The sequence below is a fragment of the Tyto alba genome, unplaced genomic scaffold (assembly GCF_018691265.1).
Source record: "Tyto alba isolate M040663 unplaced genomic scaffold, T.alba_DEE_v4.0 Super-Scaffold_8, whole genome shotgun sequence".
NCBI lineage: Eukaryota > Metazoa > Chordata > Aves > Strigiformes > Tytonidae > Tyto > Tyto alba.
Window position 1 is genome coordinate 21,558,789 of NW_024881329.1, and position 18,124 is coordinate 21,576,912.

At 67.8% G+C, this 18,124-nt stretch overlaps 4 protein-coding genes across 10 annotated transcripts; 3 read left to right on the forward strand and 1 right to left on the reverse strand.

The window, feature by feature from the left end:
* Nucleotides 1–140: 140 nt before the first annotated feature.
* CKS1B (CDC28 protein kinase regulatory subunit 1B) lies at nucleotides 141–1,121 on the reverse strand. Its single transcript, XM_042785084.1, has 3 exons — nucleotides 1,015–1,121; nucleotides 482–609; nucleotides 141–409 (listed from the first exon to the last, which is right to left on the reverse strand). Exons 1-3 carry the CDS (start codon nucleotides 1,071–1,073, stop codon nucleotides 357–359), a joined length of 240 nt encoding a protein of 79 aa, XP_042641018.1. The 5' UTR covers nucleotides 1,074–1,121; the 3' UTR covers nucleotides 141–356.
* Nucleotides 1,122–1,356: 235 nt separating this feature from the next.
* SHC1 (SHC adaptor protein 1) lies at nucleotides 1,357–11,927 on the forward strand. 7 transcript variants are annotated; one of them, XM_032985436.2, is made up of 14 exons: nucleotides 1,361–1,442; nucleotides 3,444–3,527; nucleotides 7,307–7,468; nucleotides 7,681–7,751; nucleotides 8,055–8,118; nucleotides 8,383–8,502; nucleotides 8,959–9,012; nucleotides 9,145–9,196; nucleotides 9,381–9,507; nucleotides 9,628–9,796; nucleotides 10,005–10,065; nucleotides 10,181–10,348; nucleotides 10,438–10,700; nucleotides 10,922–11,927. In XM_032985436.2, exons 2-14 carry the CDS (start codon nucleotides 3,516–3,518, stop codon nucleotides 11,048–11,050), a joined length of 1,452 nt encoding a protein of 483 aa, XP_032841327.1. In that variant the 5' UTR covers nucleotides 1,361–1,442; nucleotides 3,444–3,515; the 3' UTR covers nucleotides 11,051–11,927. The 7 variants fall into 7 exon arrangements, with proteins under 7 accessions (XP_032841329.1, XP_032841327.1, XP_032841328.1 ...); XM_032985437.2 differs by having other exon boundaries at nucleotides 10,184–10,348; XM_032985438.2 differs by lacking the exon at nucleotides 3,444–3,527 and having other exon boundaries at nucleotides 1,357–1,442.
* Nucleotides 11,928–12,013: 86 nt separating this feature from the next.
* PYGO2 (pygopus family PHD finger 2) lies at nucleotides 12,014–14,292 on the forward strand. Its single transcript, XM_042785046.1, has 3 exons — nucleotides 12,014–12,466; nucleotides 12,553–12,602; nucleotides 12,678–14,292. Exons 1-3 carry the CDS (start codon nucleotides 12,352–12,354, stop codon nucleotides 13,755–13,757), a joined length of 1,245 nt encoding a protein of 414 aa, XP_042640980.1. The 5' UTR covers nucleotides 12,014–12,351; the 3' UTR covers nucleotides 13,758–14,292.
* Nucleotides 14,293–14,447: 155 nt separating this feature from the next.
* Nucleotides 14,448–17,960, forward strand: PBXIP1 (PBX homeobox interacting protein 1). Its single transcript, XM_042785000.1, has 11 exons — nucleotides 14,448–14,559; nucleotides 15,043–15,121; nucleotides 15,245–15,347; nucleotides 15,431–15,498; nucleotides 15,589–15,736; nucleotides 15,825–16,040; nucleotides 16,114–16,137; nucleotides 16,218–16,291; nucleotides 16,382–16,507; nucleotides 16,607–17,595; nucleotides 17,704–17,960. Exons 2-11 carry the CDS (start codon nucleotides 15,062–15,064, stop codon nucleotides 17,759–17,761), a joined length of 1,866 nt encoding a protein of 621 aa, XP_042640934.1. The 5' UTR covers nucleotides 14,448–14,559; nucleotides 15,043–15,061; the 3' UTR covers nucleotides 17,762–17,960.
* The last annotated feature ends 164 nt before the right edge of the window (nucleotides 17,961–18,124 follow it).

Genomic DNA, 18,124 nt, shown 5'->3' on the forward strand with positions numbered 1-18,124 from the left:
CCCCCCCCCCCCCCACCGCCAAGCCCTCCCCTACTCCGCCGGTCACCGGAACGGTGCCTGCACCGCCCAGGCAGGATGCCGAGGGACCGAGACCCCTCACATCTCCCCCTCGCCCCCCACCCCGGCACGGCAGACGGGAGTTCCCAAACATCCATTTATTGAAGCTTCGAAACACGCTCAGGCCTCGCACCGGGCAGGGTCCCCCCCGGCACCGGCGCCCAGACGGCACCGGGGGGTCACGGGCACCCGCCGGCGCGGCGTGGGACGAAGCCCCCCGGGAATGTCGAGGAGTAGTAGGAGGAAGGTGCTGCTGTCTCAGCTCGGGCGGTGGGGGCTTCGGCGGGTGAGGGGGCTGCTCACTTCTCCGGTTTCTTAGGCAGCGGCCGGCGGAAGAGCAGGATGTGGGGCTCTGGGGAACAGGACGGGAGGTGGGGTCAGTCCGGGCTCTCCCGGCCGCCCCCCGGCCCCCCGCGGGGCTCACCTGGCTCGTGGATCATGTAGTGGACCCAGCCCTGGCTCTGCTGCACCCCCAGGTTCCGCCACTCCGACTCCGACAGCAAATGGGTTTTGGGCACCAGCTTGGCGATGTCCTTGGGCAGCATCACGTGCCTGCGCCCCCACAGCCGGTCACCGGGGCACCCCCCCCCCCCCCAACGGGGAGCTGTTAACGGGACCACCCCCCAACCCTGATACGGAGCGGTTACGGGGACACCTCCCCGCTCCGTCCCCATCCACCGGGGAACCATTACCGCGGTAACTCCCCTCTTGCCCCCTCCCCGGGGAACCGTTACCGGGACATCCCTCCGTTTACTAAGCAGCCGCTACCGGGACACCCCGCCCCCCCGGGGAACCGCTACCGGCCACCCCCCCACACACACCCCCAGGGAGCCGTTACCGGGACATCTCTCCCCTTACCAAGGAGCCGCTACCGGGACACCCCGCCCCCCCGGGGAACCGTTACCGTTACCAGCCCCCACCCAGGAGGCGTTACCAGCTCCCCCTCCCCCGCCTCACCGGTATTCGAACTCCTCATCGTCGTATTTATCCGAGTAGTAGATCTGCTTGTGCGCCATGCCGCCGGGCCGCCCCCTTCCCGGCAGCCCCCGTCTCGCCTCAGCGCCCCGCCGAGCCGTTGGCCCCGCCCACCCCCCCCACTTTCAAACGCCACCGCCCCGCGAGCCCATTGGTCCGTGCCGCCCAGCGGGCTGAGCGTCACGGGGCGGGGCGGGAGCCCATTGGTCCGCGCCGGCTGGGCGGGGAGGGACCGCGGCGCCTCTTCCTCGCGGGCCGCGGGCGGCTCGTTATTGGTCTGCTCCGTCACGTGGCGGGGGCGCAGTGAGGCCGCGCTGGAGGGGCGTGGGCCGGAAGTGAGTGGCGGCGCGGCGGGGGGAGGGCGGCTGCCGGGACCGGAGGAGACCGGCGCGTAGACCCATGGTGCCCCGGTGAGCGCGCGGGCCGGCCCGGGCGGGGCGGGGGGGGTCGGTGCGGCCTCTGCAGCCCCGCAGGAGCGGCTGGGCCGTGCGGGAGCCCCCAGCGGCCTCGCAGGCCTCAGGGCGGGCGAGGCCCCGCGGTGCCGGGCCCGTGTCCCGGGGACCCCCCCGCCGTGGGCCGAGTATCCCCCTTCTCTCTCCGCACCGCTCCCTTAAGCGGGGTGTCCCGCCGCAGCCGCCCTTCCCCGCTGCCTCTGCGTGCCCGGCGCGGCGGAACGGGGAGCGGGGGGCTCGGGGGCGGCCTGTGCCAGCCGCTCGGTTGCCTCCAGGTCTCGGGGTGAGCCTGGTGCCCCGGACCCCCGCGGTGTGGGGGCCGCTCTCTGGACACCAGCTCGCGTCAGCCCTTCCCGGACGCTTAGAAATGCGTGTTGGTGCAGTACACGGTGGGGAGGCCGGCTCGGGGGACGCTGGGGGAACCCACCCCCCCCCCCCAGACTGGTGTGACCCTCAGCAGGGCTGGGGCACCAGCTGGGTTTGGAGGGATCCTCGAGTGCTGTAGTGCCTGGATGTCCCCTCCTGCTTTCAGCCCTTCTTGCTCTTTGATGCCTCAAAGGCAGAGGATGAGTATCCAGACCAGTCCTGGCTGTTGTGGATGTGGGTCCATGCCCTTGCAGGCCTTTGCCTCCCCTTCCCCGGCAGTGTGTTGCGTCCCTCTGTTGCAGGCTGTCCCAGCTTCTCCGGTTGCATCTTTTCGATGGGGTCACCTACACGCTGTGCTGGCCCAGGGACACCCCAAATGTGGGTTCAGAGGAAACGTGACATGCACCCTGCCTGCTGGGTTGGTGCCATGGAAGCCTGTGGGCAAAGAGCAGCTTTCAGCAGCGCTCCCCAAGGCCGCCCTGGCCTCAGCCTTTTCCGAAGGTGTTGCAGGTGCCATCTCTTCCCTGCCAAGCATCCATCCACAGCCCTTTGGTGGGGTAACACTGTGGCTGGGCCACCTTTGACCCCGGGAGCTGCGTGAGACACTGTCCCCTTCTCAAAGGACACACACCTGGGTCCCAAGGAGGCTTCAGTGAGGCTGAGCCCCCCAGGTTGGGGTCTCAATCCTCCTTCCCTGCCACCCATCTCAGGCCCCAGCATTCAAAGAGCCTCGTCACCACCTTTGCCCAGCAGTGAGTGACCTGGCACAGTCTCACACCCGGGCTGACCTGCGCCACTGCGCCTGCCAAGCGGGGCTCTCTTTATCTCACTGCCTCCCGAGCTAATCACGTTAGCACCCGCCTGGGCTCAGACATAGCCTCTGCAGGCCCCAGATAAGGGCATGATTGCTGCAAGGAAGTAAATCGTGTTTGCTGCCCTGTGCTGCTCGGCTGGCCTGGCCCTGACCGCATCGGGTGGGGGTGGGAGTGGGAAAGGCAACGGCTCCGAAGCTACTCCTGCTTTGCTAGCCTTGTTTTCCCCTTGCAGAGCTTCCTGCCCTTCCTGGCTCCCGCCTTATAGCCTCTTTCCATGACTCCCTTCTCTTCCTTGGTCTCCTAGGAAGGGAGGGGGCTGCAGCCCTGAGGGCTCTGCACGTCCTTTTGTGGCAGGGTGGTTGGCAGGAGGGGGCAACTCTGCCCCTCTGGGCTGCCTTCATTCTCTCCCCTTGCGTGTGGCCTCTGGGCACTGGTTTTGGGCTGGGCGGGGATCGGCTCCGACACTTGTCTTGGGTCACGGGAGTGACTCTCAGCTCCTGACACCATTTGCTGATGTGGGCAAAGCCTGAGCAGAGTCAGGCTCAACCTCATGCTCCTGCCCTGGCACATCCCAGCTCCGTTCTCCATCAGATAGGAAGCAGGAGGCTTCCCTGGCTCTCCCCCTCTCCGTGTCAGCAGCGTGTTGCACGGCTGGTGCTATGGCCCTGTCTGCCTGTGGTCAGTGAGGAGGAGCAGGGTCTGCCCCTTGGCATCAGGGCCACCGCCTCGGCGGTCCGGGGCAGGGCTGGCTAACTCCCTGTTTGTCCCCGAACCGCAGGTCGGAGTGCCAGACGAGAGGGGCTGTGTGTTTCTGTTCCCTGCCCGGGGCCTGCCCTGCCCTCCGCCAGCGATGGAGTACGTGGTAAGGACTTCGGTGGAGGGCTAGGTGGCTTCGGTGATGGATCCTGCCTCCCCTCTCTCCCTGCTGGCAGGGCCTCAGCCTCCCCACATCTCCACTGGCATCTCCCAGCCCCTCTTCTGAACAGCAGAGAGGTTCTGCGCAGGAGCGCATTGATGCTGTCACGATGTTTAGGGGGAAAAAACAGCCGGGGGCTGGATTTGAGTGGGTTTTTTTGCTTCCCTTTTGCCCCGGAGACTTGGGGATGACTCCACTGCAGCCACTGTTGGACCAAGGGGGTCTCCTGCCCCAGACGAGGTGCGTACGTGCAGCAGTGGCCAGTGCACGGTTGCCTGCTCCTTGCTGTGATTTCTTGCCAAACCACTAGCGTGTTCCAGGTCTCTGACTCAGCTCCCAGTTTGTGTTTCCTGGGAGGATGTCAGGCACTGGCCCAGTAGCGGGGCCCCGAGCGTCCCCTCTCTGCTCCTCTTCTTCACCCCAGGCTGTGTGTGAAGTTCCAGCCCCAGGTGCCCAAAAGCAGCCCACATCCCTCTGCTTCTCCCACATCCCTCCGCTCCTCCCACACGTCGGGGGGATCTGGCACCTCTCCTTGCTGCTGGGGCCCGAGGAGCGGCTGGGCTGGGATGTGTCCCCGGAGCTCGGGGGCGGTTGTTCTGGCTGCTCCACTGCTGGAGCTCGCTGCCGGCTCCTCTGGCAAGGGGAAGGGCTGCTGCCTGCTGGATGGGGCTCAAGGGCTGCCTGTTCAGGCAGGGTTGTTGTTCCTTGGCTCTATACACATCTTGGTTTGCCTTCTGTGCTCTGAGCCCGCTGGGAAGGGGTCTCTGATTCCCTGGGGTGGGCTCTGGAGCTGGGGGGCCTGTGGCGGTAGCAACTCCAGTCTCTGAGGGCTGGGAGCAGCAATATGTCTTGTCACCAGCCAGTGCTGGCTGGCAGAGTGACGTGGGCTGGCTGGCCTCAGGAGGGTCTGATAAAATCAAAAATTTTTCCATCTTATAAAAGCAGAGGCCTGTCTGAGCAGGGGGTTGCAGCTCCTGGGGTGTGCCAGCCCCTCGGTGCGTGTTGGGGACGGCTGCTCCAAGCCCTGTCGCCTGTCTGGGCCCTGGTGTGGTGGGAAGGGGCTGAGGAGACCCCCTCTGCCCCCGCACGATTCCCTCCCGCTCATATCCTGGCAGGTCCCTAGGGAGGTGTTGGGGCTCACGGAGCCCATGCTGCCGTACCGAGGGGACCCCAGCCCCACATCCCCCAGTGGCTGGGCCCTCCTGGGCAAACCCCACTGCCTCACACCCGTTTGCCACCGCCCAGCCGGGCTCCCCCCCGGCAGCTGGGGGCTGTGGCTGGCCCCTCGCAGGGCTGGCGACTTCCTGGCTCCCTGGCCCGGGGCTTCCTGCTTTTCTTTAGAGCAGCGGCGCTGCTGGCCACGGGAAGGTCACAGCGCCGAGCGGCCAGGGGGCCCCCGGCAGGGACCAGAACTTCGTGGGACGGCTGGCGCAGGCTCGCCTGCGCCTGTGGGACCACCGCCGGCAGCGGCTGAGGTGGGGGCTGGCGCTCGCGGGGGCGGCGTGCATGGCCGAGGCGATGCTCTGGCGCCGGGAGGAGGCGGATGACGGACCCGCTGGCGTGAGCCGCAGCCCCTCACGCCGGGCGGGAGGCTATTTCCAGCTCCGTCCTGGCTTCCATTTCCCTGCCCCTGTGGCAGCGTGCCAGTGTTTGGGAAGCGGGGCAGGCAGCTGCCGGTGCCGAGCAGTGCCTGGCAGCAGGTCCAAGCAGAGCCTTTCCCTTGGGCTGGATTTACCAGGTTTTGGCTCCGTGGCCAGTTTTGCAGAACGCCTGGTGCCCAGGAAGACCCTGGCCCATGGTGGGTCAGAGGGGTTGGGTGCCGCAGGGCTAGCTGAAATCCCTGCTTTACCCCACAGGAGGAAGGGGGGAGAGCTTTTGCCCCCCGGGGAGGCTGGTGCGGATGAGGCCGTGGAGAGCGGCACCAGCGGTGCAGTCGGGCTGGCCCGAGGTCCTGCCGGTGCGTCGAGGACGGGGGAGCAGGGGAAACTTGCCCCTGACGCTCCCTGCCTGCAGCTGGGGACTCTGCCCGGCTCCCCATGGCAGAAGGGGCTGAGGTTTGCCCCCCGGCATGCTCTCGCCACCCACCCGTTCCCTCTAGCTCCGCCTGTGACCTTGATTTTTCTGCTCCAGATAGGCACTGGGTCCCCACCCCTCGCTGGGAGCCCCTCCTGCGCTGCGCCCCAGCCCGCGCGCAGCCCCCGCTGCGGGCAGAGCCTGCCCCGTCGCCCGTGAGTCAGCACAGCCCTTCCGATTAGCGGCAGCCCCTTCTTCTCCTCTCCCGGGAGGAGCCGCCACTCAGTGCTGGCCGGGATGTGGGAAGCAGCAGCAATTAAGAGCAGCCACCTCTCCTGCCGGCTCCCTGCCACGGCTGGGGACCCGTGCTGAACCCTGCCTCGCCCGGCGGACAGCCCACCTGTATATCCTGCTCCTGGGCATCCTCCTCTTCCACCAGATCCGTGCCCGGAGCCGCGCTCTCAAAGGACTGGATGTCCCTGTATCCCAGGCAGCTGCGAGCACCGGCGGCATTTCAGCATCGCGGCCCCCCCCGGGTTCGGGCGCTGTTCCTCCCGGCAGAGCCCGGGGAGCCAACAGCGGCTGCCCGCCGCTGGCACGTGGGTTGCGTAGCGCCGGCCGCCACAGAAGGACCTTGTTCGCTCCTGGATGGTGCTGGGAATGGGGCTGGGCTGGGCTTGGATGCGCTCTGTGGCTGCCTTGTCTCAGGGCTTTAAATATTCATGCTTTTGATTTCCTCTTAGCGGCTGGCGGCTGTGGGGCAGCGCAGGGGCTGGAGGGGAGGGAAGCTGTGCTGGACCCAGCAGCGGGGCAGAGGGGGCTGGCTCCGACCCCGGCTGAAGACAATGGGATTTGTTGCCGTCCCGGTGTAGGAGCAGCGTGGGGCTGTGGGGCTTGAGGACCTCCGGGCTGGGGGCCAAGTGTGCTGAGTCCCCCTCCCTGTGCCAGCGGCTCTCTGGAGTGTCGCCGCGACCCCGTTTTCAACCCGCCACGGTGGGAGTGTGGGGTCGCTCTCTGTCTGTCCGGATCCGCACATCCTTGCTGACGCCGATCGCGATCGATCAGCTGCGACGGCACGGAGCCAGGCAGCCCCCGGTCCCGCTGCCTGGCGTCCCGGGGCCAGCTCTCCCTGCCAGCCATGCCGGGCTGGTGTGGACCCGGCACGGAGCTCGGCTGAGGCTTCTGCTTGGGGGTGGCTTCCCAGTGACTGCAGGCGCTCGGACTCTCTATGGGGCCTCCGTGAGACCCAGCCGGCTGCCTCCACCCCGCTGCCACGCGGGACGGGTCAGCCCCGGCCCTTCTTGCCTCTCTCCGGCATGGATCTCCTGCAGAAGAGCAAATACAGCCACCTGCGGAACGAGTCTGTCTCCTCTCTGGAGGAGGCCATGGGGGGCCTGGGGGTCCCGGCCTCTCCCGTGGAATCCCTCGCAGGCACACGGTCTCTGCCTGGCTCCCTGTCCTCCTCCTCCCTCGGCCCCGCGACGCCTCTCGGGGAGCTCACACCCGAGTCGGAGGACAGCCCCACCACCCTCTGCTCCTTCTTCCCCAAAATGGCCAACCTGAAGCTCTCAAACCCCGCCAACCTGCTCAGCCTGCGGGGCTCCTCGGCCGGCGGCAGCCCCGGGGAGCCTGGCCCTGCCGGGACACTGGCACCGGCACCAGCAGGGGCTGCTGGACCCGACTCAGCGGGACCTGTCCCTGTCTGTTCCCAGGATATGAACAAGTTGAGCTGCGGGAAGAAGACGCGGGTGGAAGGCGGCCAGCTGGGGGGTGACGAATGGACCCGCCACGGCAGCTTCGTCAATAAGCCCACCCGAGGCTGGCTGCACCCGGATGACAAGGTCATGGGCCCTGGGGTCTCCTACCATGTCCGGGTAAGTGCTGGGGACTGGGTGGGTCATGGGAAGGGTCATAACGGGCATTTGTGGACCTCCTGGTGTGCTTCTTGGGGGTGGCAGGTGGGCAGTGGGATTCACGGAGACGTTACTGCTGTGGAGCCAGGGGGCTCAGGGTCCCGGCCCCCTCCCTGCCTGCGTGGGGGGCAAACCCCAAGGCTGGCTGGGCTGACCTTGCTCTCTTCCCCCAGTACATGGGCTGTGTGGAAGTCCTCCAGTCCATGAGGGCTTTGGATTTCAACACCAGGACGCAAGTCACCAGGTGAGCTCTGTCTCTCCCCAGGGGCTGGTGCTTTTGGGGGGGTGGGTCTGAGCCCCACACAAGCCCCTGGTGACATGCGGGGCTTTTGGTGGGGGCCAGGTTGCCTGCCGCCCCGTCAAATATTAATTCCAGTGTCCATTCCCCCATTTGAAAAGCCTGGACAGCACTGCCCAAGGGCTTCCTCTTTGTCACCCTGTCCTTTCTGCGCTGCTCCCCATGTCCTCGGTCCTATGGTTGCGGGGTTACAGGGGAAGGGGGAGGACAGGCACTGGGGGGACTGACATCCCGCTGTGCTCCCCTCAGGGAGGCCATTGGGCTGGTGTGCGAGGCTGTGCCCGGTGCCAAGGGAGCTGTGAGGAGGAGAAAGGTGAGGCCGGGCTGGGCAGCTGCCGGGGGGGAGCGTGTTCAGCGTGTTCTGAGGGCTGGATCCCAGCCCAGCTGGCCGTGCCCGGGTTGCACAGCCTGGGGCCCTGATCTCCCACCACGGCTCGGGCCAGTGGAGCTCAGCAGGAGTGGTGGTAAGGACGAGGTGCCTGTCTCCACTGTGGACAGCAGGATGTGCCCCGTCCCCCCGCAGCTGGGCTGTGTGTGGCCTGAGGAGCCCCATCCCCACGTTGCTGTTTCCCCTCAGCCTTGCGGCCGCTCCCTCAACTCCATCCTGGGCAAGAGCAACCTGAAGTTCGCCGGCATGCCCATCACCCTGACCATCTCCACCAGCAGCCTCAACCTCATGGCTTCTGACTGCAAGCAGGTGAGAGTGGGGAGGTGCTGGGGCCCCGGGTGGCTGGCTTTAGGTGAGCAGAAACCCTCGTGTCCCCCACCCTGGGCCCCACTGGGGGAGGGGATGTCCCCAGCCTCCCTAAGGGATGTCTGGGTGGGCTGTGTGACCTGCTGAGTGCCCATCTCCCCCCAGTCCCTGGGAGTGAAGAGGTTGGAGTGATGCTCCACATGCTTTGCAGGATCTGTCCTGGAGACTCTTGGGAACCAAGTCCCCTGGCCTGGGGCCAGGTTTTGACCCCACTCCCAGTTGCCTTGTTGGTATCCCAGTCCTTTTCCTCATGGCCTGGGGCTCATAACCAAGCTTCCAGAGGCTTGCAAGCCCCCGTGCCAGTCCAACTCCAGGAGGAGCGTGGCAGGCAGGAGGTGCCATTTCCATCTGGGTGCAGAGGAGCTCCTGGCTGCCTCTGACAAACTCTCTGCCTTGCAGATCATTGCCAACCACCACATGCAGTCCATCTCCTTCGCCTCTGGGGGAGACCCGGTGAGTACACAGGGTCCCCATCTGCGTGCCCTGCCCCAGGATAGGGATCGCTGCCTCTCCTGCCCTCTCCCCAAAGTCTCAGGTGCCGTGTTCCCTGGCAGCCCTGTCTCACTGCTGGTCTCTCGCCCACAGGACACAGCCGAGTACGTCGCCTATGTTGCCAAAGACCCCGTCAATCAGAGAGGTGAGGCTGCTGCTGAGGGGCCTAAATGCCAGAGCCCCGTTTTGTGGATGTTCAGGCACAGCTCTGTGGTAGGGAGGCACTGGGTCCCCCGGAGGGAAGCTCTGGGGTGCATCTGGCAGGCTCGAGAGGGAGGAGAGTTTAATGTTAAGGATTCCACACTCCCATCTCACCATTTCCTCCACAGCCTGCCACATCCTGGAGTGTCCGGAGGGCTTGGCGCAGGACGTGATCAGCACCATTGGGCAGGCCTTTGAGCTGCGCTTCAAGCAGTACCTGAAGAACCCCCCAAAGCTGGTAACACCCCACGACAGGTAAGGGCAGGGCTGTGTGGGAAGGAGGAAGATGGGAGGGTGTCTGAGATCATTTGGTTTTGGAGAGGGGGATGCAACCCTGGCCACTGTCAGCTGCTCATATGTGCCATGCCCTCCCAGGATGGCAGGGTTTGATGGCTCTGCCTGGGATGAGGAAGAGGAGGAACCAGCACTGGATCACCAGTACTACAATGACTTCCCCGGCAAGGAGCCTCCCATTGGGGGAGTCGTGGACATGCGGCTGCGGGACGGGGCTGCTCAGACCCCCAATCACTTGGGGGCCACGCTGGTAAGGCTCTGGGCACATCCTTATTGGGAGGCTCCATGTTATAAGAGAGATGCAGAGACCCCCACCGGACCACGAGCTCTTCACTCAGGGTCATTTCACCACAAAACCTGCAGCACGTGTCTCCCCGACACCTCTGGCAGCCCAGGGGGTGGGGAGTGGGAAGTGGGGGGGGAGCATAGCGGGGCTCACCACCCACCTCTCCCTGCAGCCCGTCGGCCAGACGTCTGGCGGGGACTATGACCCCCGGAAGCAGCACACTCCTGCTCAAGGTAACGTGATGGATGTGGCCCGTCCCTGTTTCTTTTCCTAGACCCCAAGTGCTCTGACAGCAGGCGCTGGGGCTGAGGCAGGCTGGAGCTCTGCTCACCACGGTGCTCTTGATAGCAGGGAGAGAGAAATACCCGGCTCCGATGGGTGCATCCGGCCGCACAGACTTGTTTGATGACCCATCTTACGTCAACGTGCAGAACATGGACAAGACACGCCAAGTGTCAGCCACCGGCACCCCCGCTACAGCCAACGGCAGCGCCCAGAGAGACCTCTTTGACATGAGTGAGTGGGACGGCGGCTGCAGCCGTGCCTGGGCTGGGGGTGGGCGGCCGTGAAGGTCAGTTGTCGACCCCACTCCTCTCTCCCTGCAGAACCCTTTGAAGATGCCCTGCGTGTCCCCCCGTCCGTGCCCGTGGGGCTGCCCCCTGCCCAGGTGGTGGCTTCCATGGAGGAGCAGCTGAGACGGGAGCCCTGGTACCACGGGAAGATGAACCGTAAGGAGGCTGAGAAGCTGCTGAAGGTGAACGGAGACTTCCTGGTGCGGGAGAGCACCACCACCCCGGGCCAGTACGTGCTGACCGGCTTGCAGGGCGGGCAGCCCAAGCATCTACTGCTCGTCGATCCCGAGGGAGTGGTGAGTCCACGTTTAACACCTCGGGGATGGAGCTTGGCACAGTTGGGGGGGTGCCCTGGGGGGTTGCAAGAGCCACCTGGGCACCGGGCATCCCCTTTACTCCTTGGGGGGACACCTCTGGGCTGAGTTGGGGGATTGAGAGGGTGTGTAGAGTGTGAGGGCTGCTCCCCTCAGGTCCTGAGTGCTCCTCCCCTGGCCACCTCCCCCCCCCCCCCCCCCAGGTGCGGACGAAAGACCACCGCTTCGAGAGCGTCAGCCACCTCATCAGCTACCACATGGACAATCACCTGCCCATCATCTCAGCCGGCAGTGAGATGTGCCTGCAGCAGCCGGTGGAGAGGAGACTCTGAGCGCCCGGGGGGCCCCGGTGTGCAGACCCCCCCCCCCCCTCCCCACCGGCCCCGCTCCCTGCCCCAGGGAGCCCTCGGACTCTCAGCTGGGTGCTCTGCCCAGGACTGAGTGTGGACTTGGCCGGAGATGGGCTCTGTCCCCCTCTGCCACATGGAGCTGGTGGCTGTGGGGGGCACGGGCAGCGTGGGGTGAGCTGCCTGCAGGGTGGGGGGGCCCGTTTTTGCCAAAGCCCCTGCCTCCTCCCAGCTCCAGCCTTTGCACAGCAGCTCAGCTCCTACCAAACCCCGGGCCCTGGCCGCTCTCGTGCTCACCAGTGTGGGCACGGGCTCAGGGCTGGTGGAGCTGAGCCCCCCACCCCACTCCACGAGTTGTGGGGGGGCAGGCCAGCCTAGTCCCCTGCCCCTGGGCCATGGAGGGGGGGACTGCGGGGGGGCTCTGCTCCCCCAGGCACAAGGCCTGGCCAGCCCCGCACCCACCGTACCCGATCACTTTATGTGTTAACTCTGTGCCTTGACCCCGCAGGTCCCACACTTATGCAATGCTGTGGGGTGGGGGGGGCCGGGGGCAGAGCCCCCCCCTCTTTCCATGCTCCCAGTCCCCACTGTGCTCCTTCCTGGGACATGCTCCTCTGCACCCCCCACCCTCCCTGCACCCCCCCCCCCCGGGGGCACAGCTGGGCACAGCTGGCTCTAGCAGCCCGGAGGGGGGGGGGGGGGGGGGGCAGTGGGAAGGTGTCACCCCTGTCACCCCCCTGCCTTGCATGCACGGTGTTACTCCCCCCCACCCCCTTCCAAGCCAAAGTGCAGCCCTGGCCCCACCGTGGGCCCCGCTATACCAAAGGAACTGGCGGTTGGTATTAAAGTTGGTATTTCTCTAGGCCCTGGCTGGTGTGAGGGGGGGGGGGGGAGACGGAGGTGGGGGGGGGGGTGGAGGGGAAGCACCCGGCTTACGGCCCCTCCCGCCCCTGGGGCGGCAGTGTTGCACATGGTTCCTTCGCCTCCCCCCGCACGGGCCTCGCACATGGTCCGTCCCGCTCTCCCCTACGGCCGCTGCACAGCGTCCGCCCCTCAGCGCCCTGGAGTTGGTCTGTTCCATTCCCCCCCCACCCCCCTCCCGGGGACGTTGCACATGGCTCATCCCATCACACACATCCTCTCCCCCCCCCGCACACACATACACTTGGTCCGCCCCCGCCCTCCTCGCTCGGTGATTGGCCCCGCGCAGGTTCCGGTTCCGGTCGGTGGACGCCGCGCGGAGGAGCGGCGGGGCCATGGCGGCGGCGCGCCGGCTGTGAGGGGCCATGGCGGCCCCGCACGCTGAGAAGCTGGAGGGAGGCGTTCCGGCCCCACCGCCCCCGCCGGGGCCCGCGGGCAGCGCGGCCGCCGGCGGGCCCGGCCGGAAGCAGGGGAAGGCAGGTGAGCGCGGGCGGGCGGGGAAGCGGCCCCGGTCCCGTCTGACGCGGCCCCGGTCCCGTCTGACGCGGCCCCGGTTGTCCCCGCAGGGCTGCAGATGAAGAGCCCCGAGAAGAAGCGGCGCAAATCCAACACGCAGGTAGGGCCGGGCGGCACCGGCACCGGGACCGGCACCGGGACGGCCACAGCCCTGACCGCCGCCTTCTTCCCGCAGGGCCCCGCGTACTCCCACCTCTCGGAGTTCGCCCCGCCGCCCACCCCCATGGTGGATCACCTGGTGGCCTCCAACCCCTTCGAGGATGATTTCGGGGCCCCCAAAGTGGGGGCGGCCCCGGCCCCCTTCCTCGGCAGCCCGGTGCCCTTCGGCGGTTTCCGCGTCCAGGGGGGGATGTCACCGCAGGTGCCCCCCGGTTATGGCGGGGGGCCCCAGCCCCTGCGGAGGCAGCCCCCCCCCTTCGCCCCGGGGCAGATGGCCCCGGCTTTCAGCATGCCCCCCCAGAACCCCAATTACGTCCAGCCCGGGGGGATGAGCTTCCCCGGGCAGCCCTTCAGCCAGCCCCTCGGACAGAACTTCAGCCCCCCAACGGGGCAGCTCATGCAGGGGCCGGTTGGGGGCTTCGGGCCCATGATCTCCCCCACCATGGGGCAACCCCCTCGGGGGGACATGGGTGCTGGGCCGGCCCTCAACCCCCCCGGGGGACCGGCGGTGGCTCAACGCTTCAACCAACCCGGCAATCTCTTTGGACAGTCGCCCATGCAGCGCCCCGGGCAAAACATCCCCCCCCTGCCCCCCACCGCCAGCCCCTTCCCCGGGGCTGACCCCGGCTTCCCCACTGGCGGCGAGGAGGGGGGCAAGAACCTCAACCCCCCGCCCAGCACCTTCGCCCAGGAGCAACATTCGGGTTCCCCCGCCGCCGTCAACGGGGCGCAACCCACTTTCGCCCCCAACAGCGCCGGCCGCGGGACCGGCACCCCCGAAACCAACAGCCTCCCGCCGCCCCCCCCGGGCAAAGCGGCGGGGGGCTCGGGTCACCAGCCGCCCCCGGGGTTGGTGTACCCCTGTGGGGCTTGCCGCAACGAGGTGAACGACGACCAGGATGCTATTTTATGCGAGGCTTCCTGCCAGAAGTGGTTCCACCGGGAGTGCACGGGGATGACGGAGAACGCCTACGGGCTGCTCACCACCGAGGCCTCCGCCGTCTGGGCCTGTGACTTCTGCCTGAAGACCAAGGAGATCCAGTCGGTCTACGTCCGCGAGGGCATGGGACAGCTGGTGGCAGCTAACGATGGCTGAGCCGCCCTCCTGCCGCTGCGTACGGCTTCCCCTGACGATTTAGGACCAAACCCCCTTTTTTTGTAGCTGTTTTCCTCCCCCCGCCCCTCCCCAAGCTGGTCAGAGAGAGTGCTGGGCACCGGTTGCGGCTCCTCTCTGGGGACTGCTGCTGGGACCCGGTGCTGGCCAGCTTTTTGCTGAAGTTGGGGGGAGACTCCAGCCCCGGTGCACTGGCCCACGGAGGCTGAGGCACCCCGGTGCCCGCTCATCTCCCAGCTCAGCTTGAGGGGGGGGGGTCAACAACCTCGCAGGGGGGAGCGATCTGGTCCTCACTACCACCTGTGACTCCCCTCCCCGGGGCTGGGCAGTGAGCCCGGTGCCCCCCTCCATACACACGGGGCAGTCCCGGTGCTCCTCACGCCCCCCCCCGTCCTGTCCCCCCCCCCCCCTCCCCGGTGCTCGGGACAGTCCCCGTTCATCCCACCCACCCCCTCTCCCGGTTTTAGCCGATCGTTAATGGAAACTTTTGTACCGTCGCTATAAAACTCTGAAATCCAAGTTTCTGTGTCTTACTACGCTCCCACCGGGGATTTGGGGGGGGGGGGGGGGGGGGGGGGAAGAGGGTGTGTGGTGTCCGGTACCGGGAGGTCCCGCCCCGGGCCACCCCATTGGTCCGTCGCGGCCGCCGCCCACCTCATTGGCTGTTCGCATCACGTGCGCGCCCCTTCCCGAGGGCGGTGACCGGCACCGGGGAAAAAAGTTACCGGAGGCACCGGGGAAAAGTTACCGGAGGGACCGCGGCCGCGCCCGGCGGCGGCACCAGGTACCACCCGGCCCTGGGGAGCGCCGCGGTACCGGGGGGGGGGGCTGCGCAGCAAGAGCGGCGGCCATCGCCCGGTACCGCGGCTGCCGGGATGCCGGTGTGTGTGTGTGTGACACCGGCGGGGTCATCGCCCCTCCCGGAACGGTTGTGTGTCCTTGGGGGGGCGGCGGGGGCTGCTCGAAGATCCGGGTACCGGCGCCTTGCTGCGGGGCTCCGGTGTCCCCCGGTTGGGCCCCGCGGCCCCCGTCCACCTGCCCGGCGGCATCACCGGGCTAAAAATACCCCGCGGCAGCAGCTGGTGTGTCCCGGGGGGCGGGGAGGCTCGGTCTTTCCGTGGCTGCCGGTGCTGTGCCCGGGGCCACTCCACGGGCAGAGTTTGGGGGACCAACCGTCACGGCGACCTTGGCCCACCCGGTCCAACCCGGGTGGTGGTGGGAGCTGGTTCACGTCTGTCCGTCTGTCTGTCTGTCTGTCTCTTTGCAGGTGGTTCTGGGCCATCCCCATGGCGGAGAAATCAGCCTCCCGGGACTCGGACAGCAGCTGGGTGCTGGCGGGCAGTGAGGTGAGGGCTGGGGACCCCCCCACCCCTCCCCCCCGGGAGCACCCCACAGCCTGCCCAGGGCTGCGGGCAGAGGGAGGCAGGCGGCGGTTGGGACCCCCTCTGACATCCCCCCTTTTCTCCCAGGGTCTGCCCATTGACACGGTGGGTCCGGAGCAGGATTCGGCCTCTCGCAGCACCGAGGATGAGGAAGTGGAGGAGGAGGAAGGCACCCAGGACGCTGTCACAGGCAGGCGGCAGGTGCAGGGATAGGGCAGACCCCGGTGTCCCCCCTGTGTCACCGGCTCACTGCCGCTCTCTGCCTCTCCCCAGCCGTGGCCACCAACGGTGCAGCCACCTTCCCCGGCCAGGCCCAGCACCCCGAGGGCAGCGGGCTGGGGGTAAGCTGGGAGGGGGGGGGGGAACTGGGGGGGGCTGGGGTCCTGCTTGCCCCGTGGGGACCTGTGACACCTCGGTGCCTGTGTCCGCAGGACCCGGAGGAACATTGGGGCCCAGGGGCTGGGGCAGTGCCTGCCCCAGATGGCTCCACAGAGCCCGGCGTGCCGGATGGCGACGAGGAGGAGGAGGAGGAGGAGCCCGAGGACAAGCTGGGACCCTGCCCTGACACCCCCAAAGCAGGTCAGGCCCTCCCAGGGGAGCAGTCCAGGGGGAGGGGTCCATGCTGGGGTGCAGCCCCTCCCTGGAGATCCCCCCCATCCCTCCGCAGAGCCATCAACAGAGGAGGAGAGCTGCACCAGCAGTGACGACGAGGCAGAGAGGCTGCGGCAACAGCAGGGCCATGAGCCCCATTCCGGGCCTCTTCCCCCCACATCTGCCCCACACCAGGGGACACCGGGCACCGGTGACGAGTACAGGCCCAGCGTGAGCAAGTACCTGCTGGGCATCTTGGCACTGCTGGCCGTGGGGCTGCTGATCATCTCTGGTGAGTGGGGGTCCCAGGGGCAGGGTGGGCGGGGGGTCCTGGTCTCCCCATCATTGTCCCTTCCTCTCCCCAGGTGGCATCTACGACCTGGCAGATGGTGAGTACGTTGGGACTGTCTTGCCCAGGCAGCCCGGATGTTCGGCTGCGGTTGGACATCCCCGTCCGGTTCCTCCCCAGACCCTGTGGAGAGCGTGGTGAGCCGGGACACGGCGGCTGGCAAGCCGGAGTCACTGCTGCCCGCTGCCAGCACTGTAAGGAGGGGGCTGCAGTGGGGCTCAGCCCCTCGGAGCTGGCGGCATCCCCAGCCCCGCCAGGGCTCCCCATCCTTCTTTTTCCCCCAGGACTTGCAGCAAACCCCCCCCCAGTCAGATGCCAGGGACCCCCAGAGCGTGCAGTCCGTGAGCCTCCTCCTGGACAAGCTGGCCAAGGAGAACCAGGAGATCCGGCTCATGCAGGCAGAGCTGCAGGTGGGTGAGCGCGGCCGTGCCCGGGGCTGCCGCGTCCCGGTGCCATCCTCCCCCTCCCACCTCTCTCACGGCCCCCCCCGCACCCTCCCCCTGCCCCAGGCCCACAAGGAAGAGCTTCACGCCCTGCTGCAGAAGAGCGAAGGTGAGACGGCGGCCGGGGCGCAGCAGCAGAGCCTGGCCACCGAGAACGCGCGGCTACGTGCGGCGTTGGAGCGGGAGGCCGCTGCCCTCCGCGACGCCTGGGCCGAGCTGCAGCGCCTGCGGGCTGCGGGAGCACCGGGCGGCCCCGGGGCCGGGGAGCCGGGGGCAGAGCAGCCCCCCGGCATGAGTACCCCAGCCTGTGGTGAGGACACGGCACGGCAGAAGGGTGGCCGGTGGCACGGCTGGCTGGCTTCAGTGCGACAGGAGCTGGCGGGTGCCCTGGAGCGGGCGCGGGGTCCTGGGGGTCTCAAGGGGCTCATGGAGGAGCTGAGCGCCCTGGAGCAGCGTCTGGGCCAAGCTCTGGAGGCAGAGGGGGCCAAGCCCTTCCCTGAGACCTGGAAAAAAACGTTCAAGGCAGAGAAGAAAGAGAGCAAGCGGCAAAAGCGGCACAACTCTGGGGGGGCCCCCCACAAGAGGGAGCAGGGCAAACCCCACGGGCACGGGAAGGACCCCCGCCCCCCCCGGGAGCACAAACCAGGCAAAGCCTGGAGGAAGTCGTCTCACGGTCCCCCCGAGCATGGCCCCCGTGAACTTCCCCCACTCAGCCGGTACCGGGCACCCCAGGGCTGCTCAGGGGTGGCCGACTGCGCCCGCAAGGAGGGGCGGGAGGTGCTGGGGGCCGCGCTGGAGCCGGTGCAGAAAGAGCAATTCCTGCAGCTGCTGGAGGGTTTCATGGGGCGGCTGGGCTGGGGGGGGCATTTTGGGGGGCTGGCGGCGCAGCTGGACGGCGCCTTCGGGGCCGACGGCGCCTTCGCCCACGACCGCCTGCGCTTCGTCGACTTCGTGGACGACGTGGAGGAGCTGCTGGAGGAGGTGGCGTGGCGGGAGCGGGGCGACGAGGAGGCGGCCGACGGCTTCGAGGAATACGTGCTGCGGCACTACGGCGGGTGAGCCGGGGCGGGCGGTGCCGGGGGGGGGTGGGGGGGAGCGGTTTGGGGGGGGGCCGAGCCCCCGCACCCCGTTATCACAGCCCCCCCCCCCCCCTTCTCTTGCAGCGCCGGCGGGAAGCCGCAGGGCCGGAAGGCTGCGCGGCAGCACGGCACGGGGGGGTAGAACCGGGGGGCAGCGCCACCACAATCCCTGGAACCCCTCGGGCTCTCCCCGTGGGTCGTTTTGGGGGGGTCAGGGGCTGCTGTTGCCCCCGTCCCCCCACCCCCTCCACCCCAGCCCAGGGCTGGGTAGCGCCGGGTCCCTGACCAGATGCACCGTGTGATTCTGCGCAGCCACGGCACAATAAAGTCACCGCTGGGCAGAGCTGTTCCGGGTGCGGGGGAAAAGGGGGTGCTGGGTGGGGAAAGGGGGTGCAGGGAGGGAACGGGGGGTAAAGAAGGGGGAGTGCTGGGAGAGAAGAGGGGGTGCTGGGGGGAAATGGGGGGTGCTGGGGGGGGGGAAGTGGGTTCGGAGGAAGATCGGGGT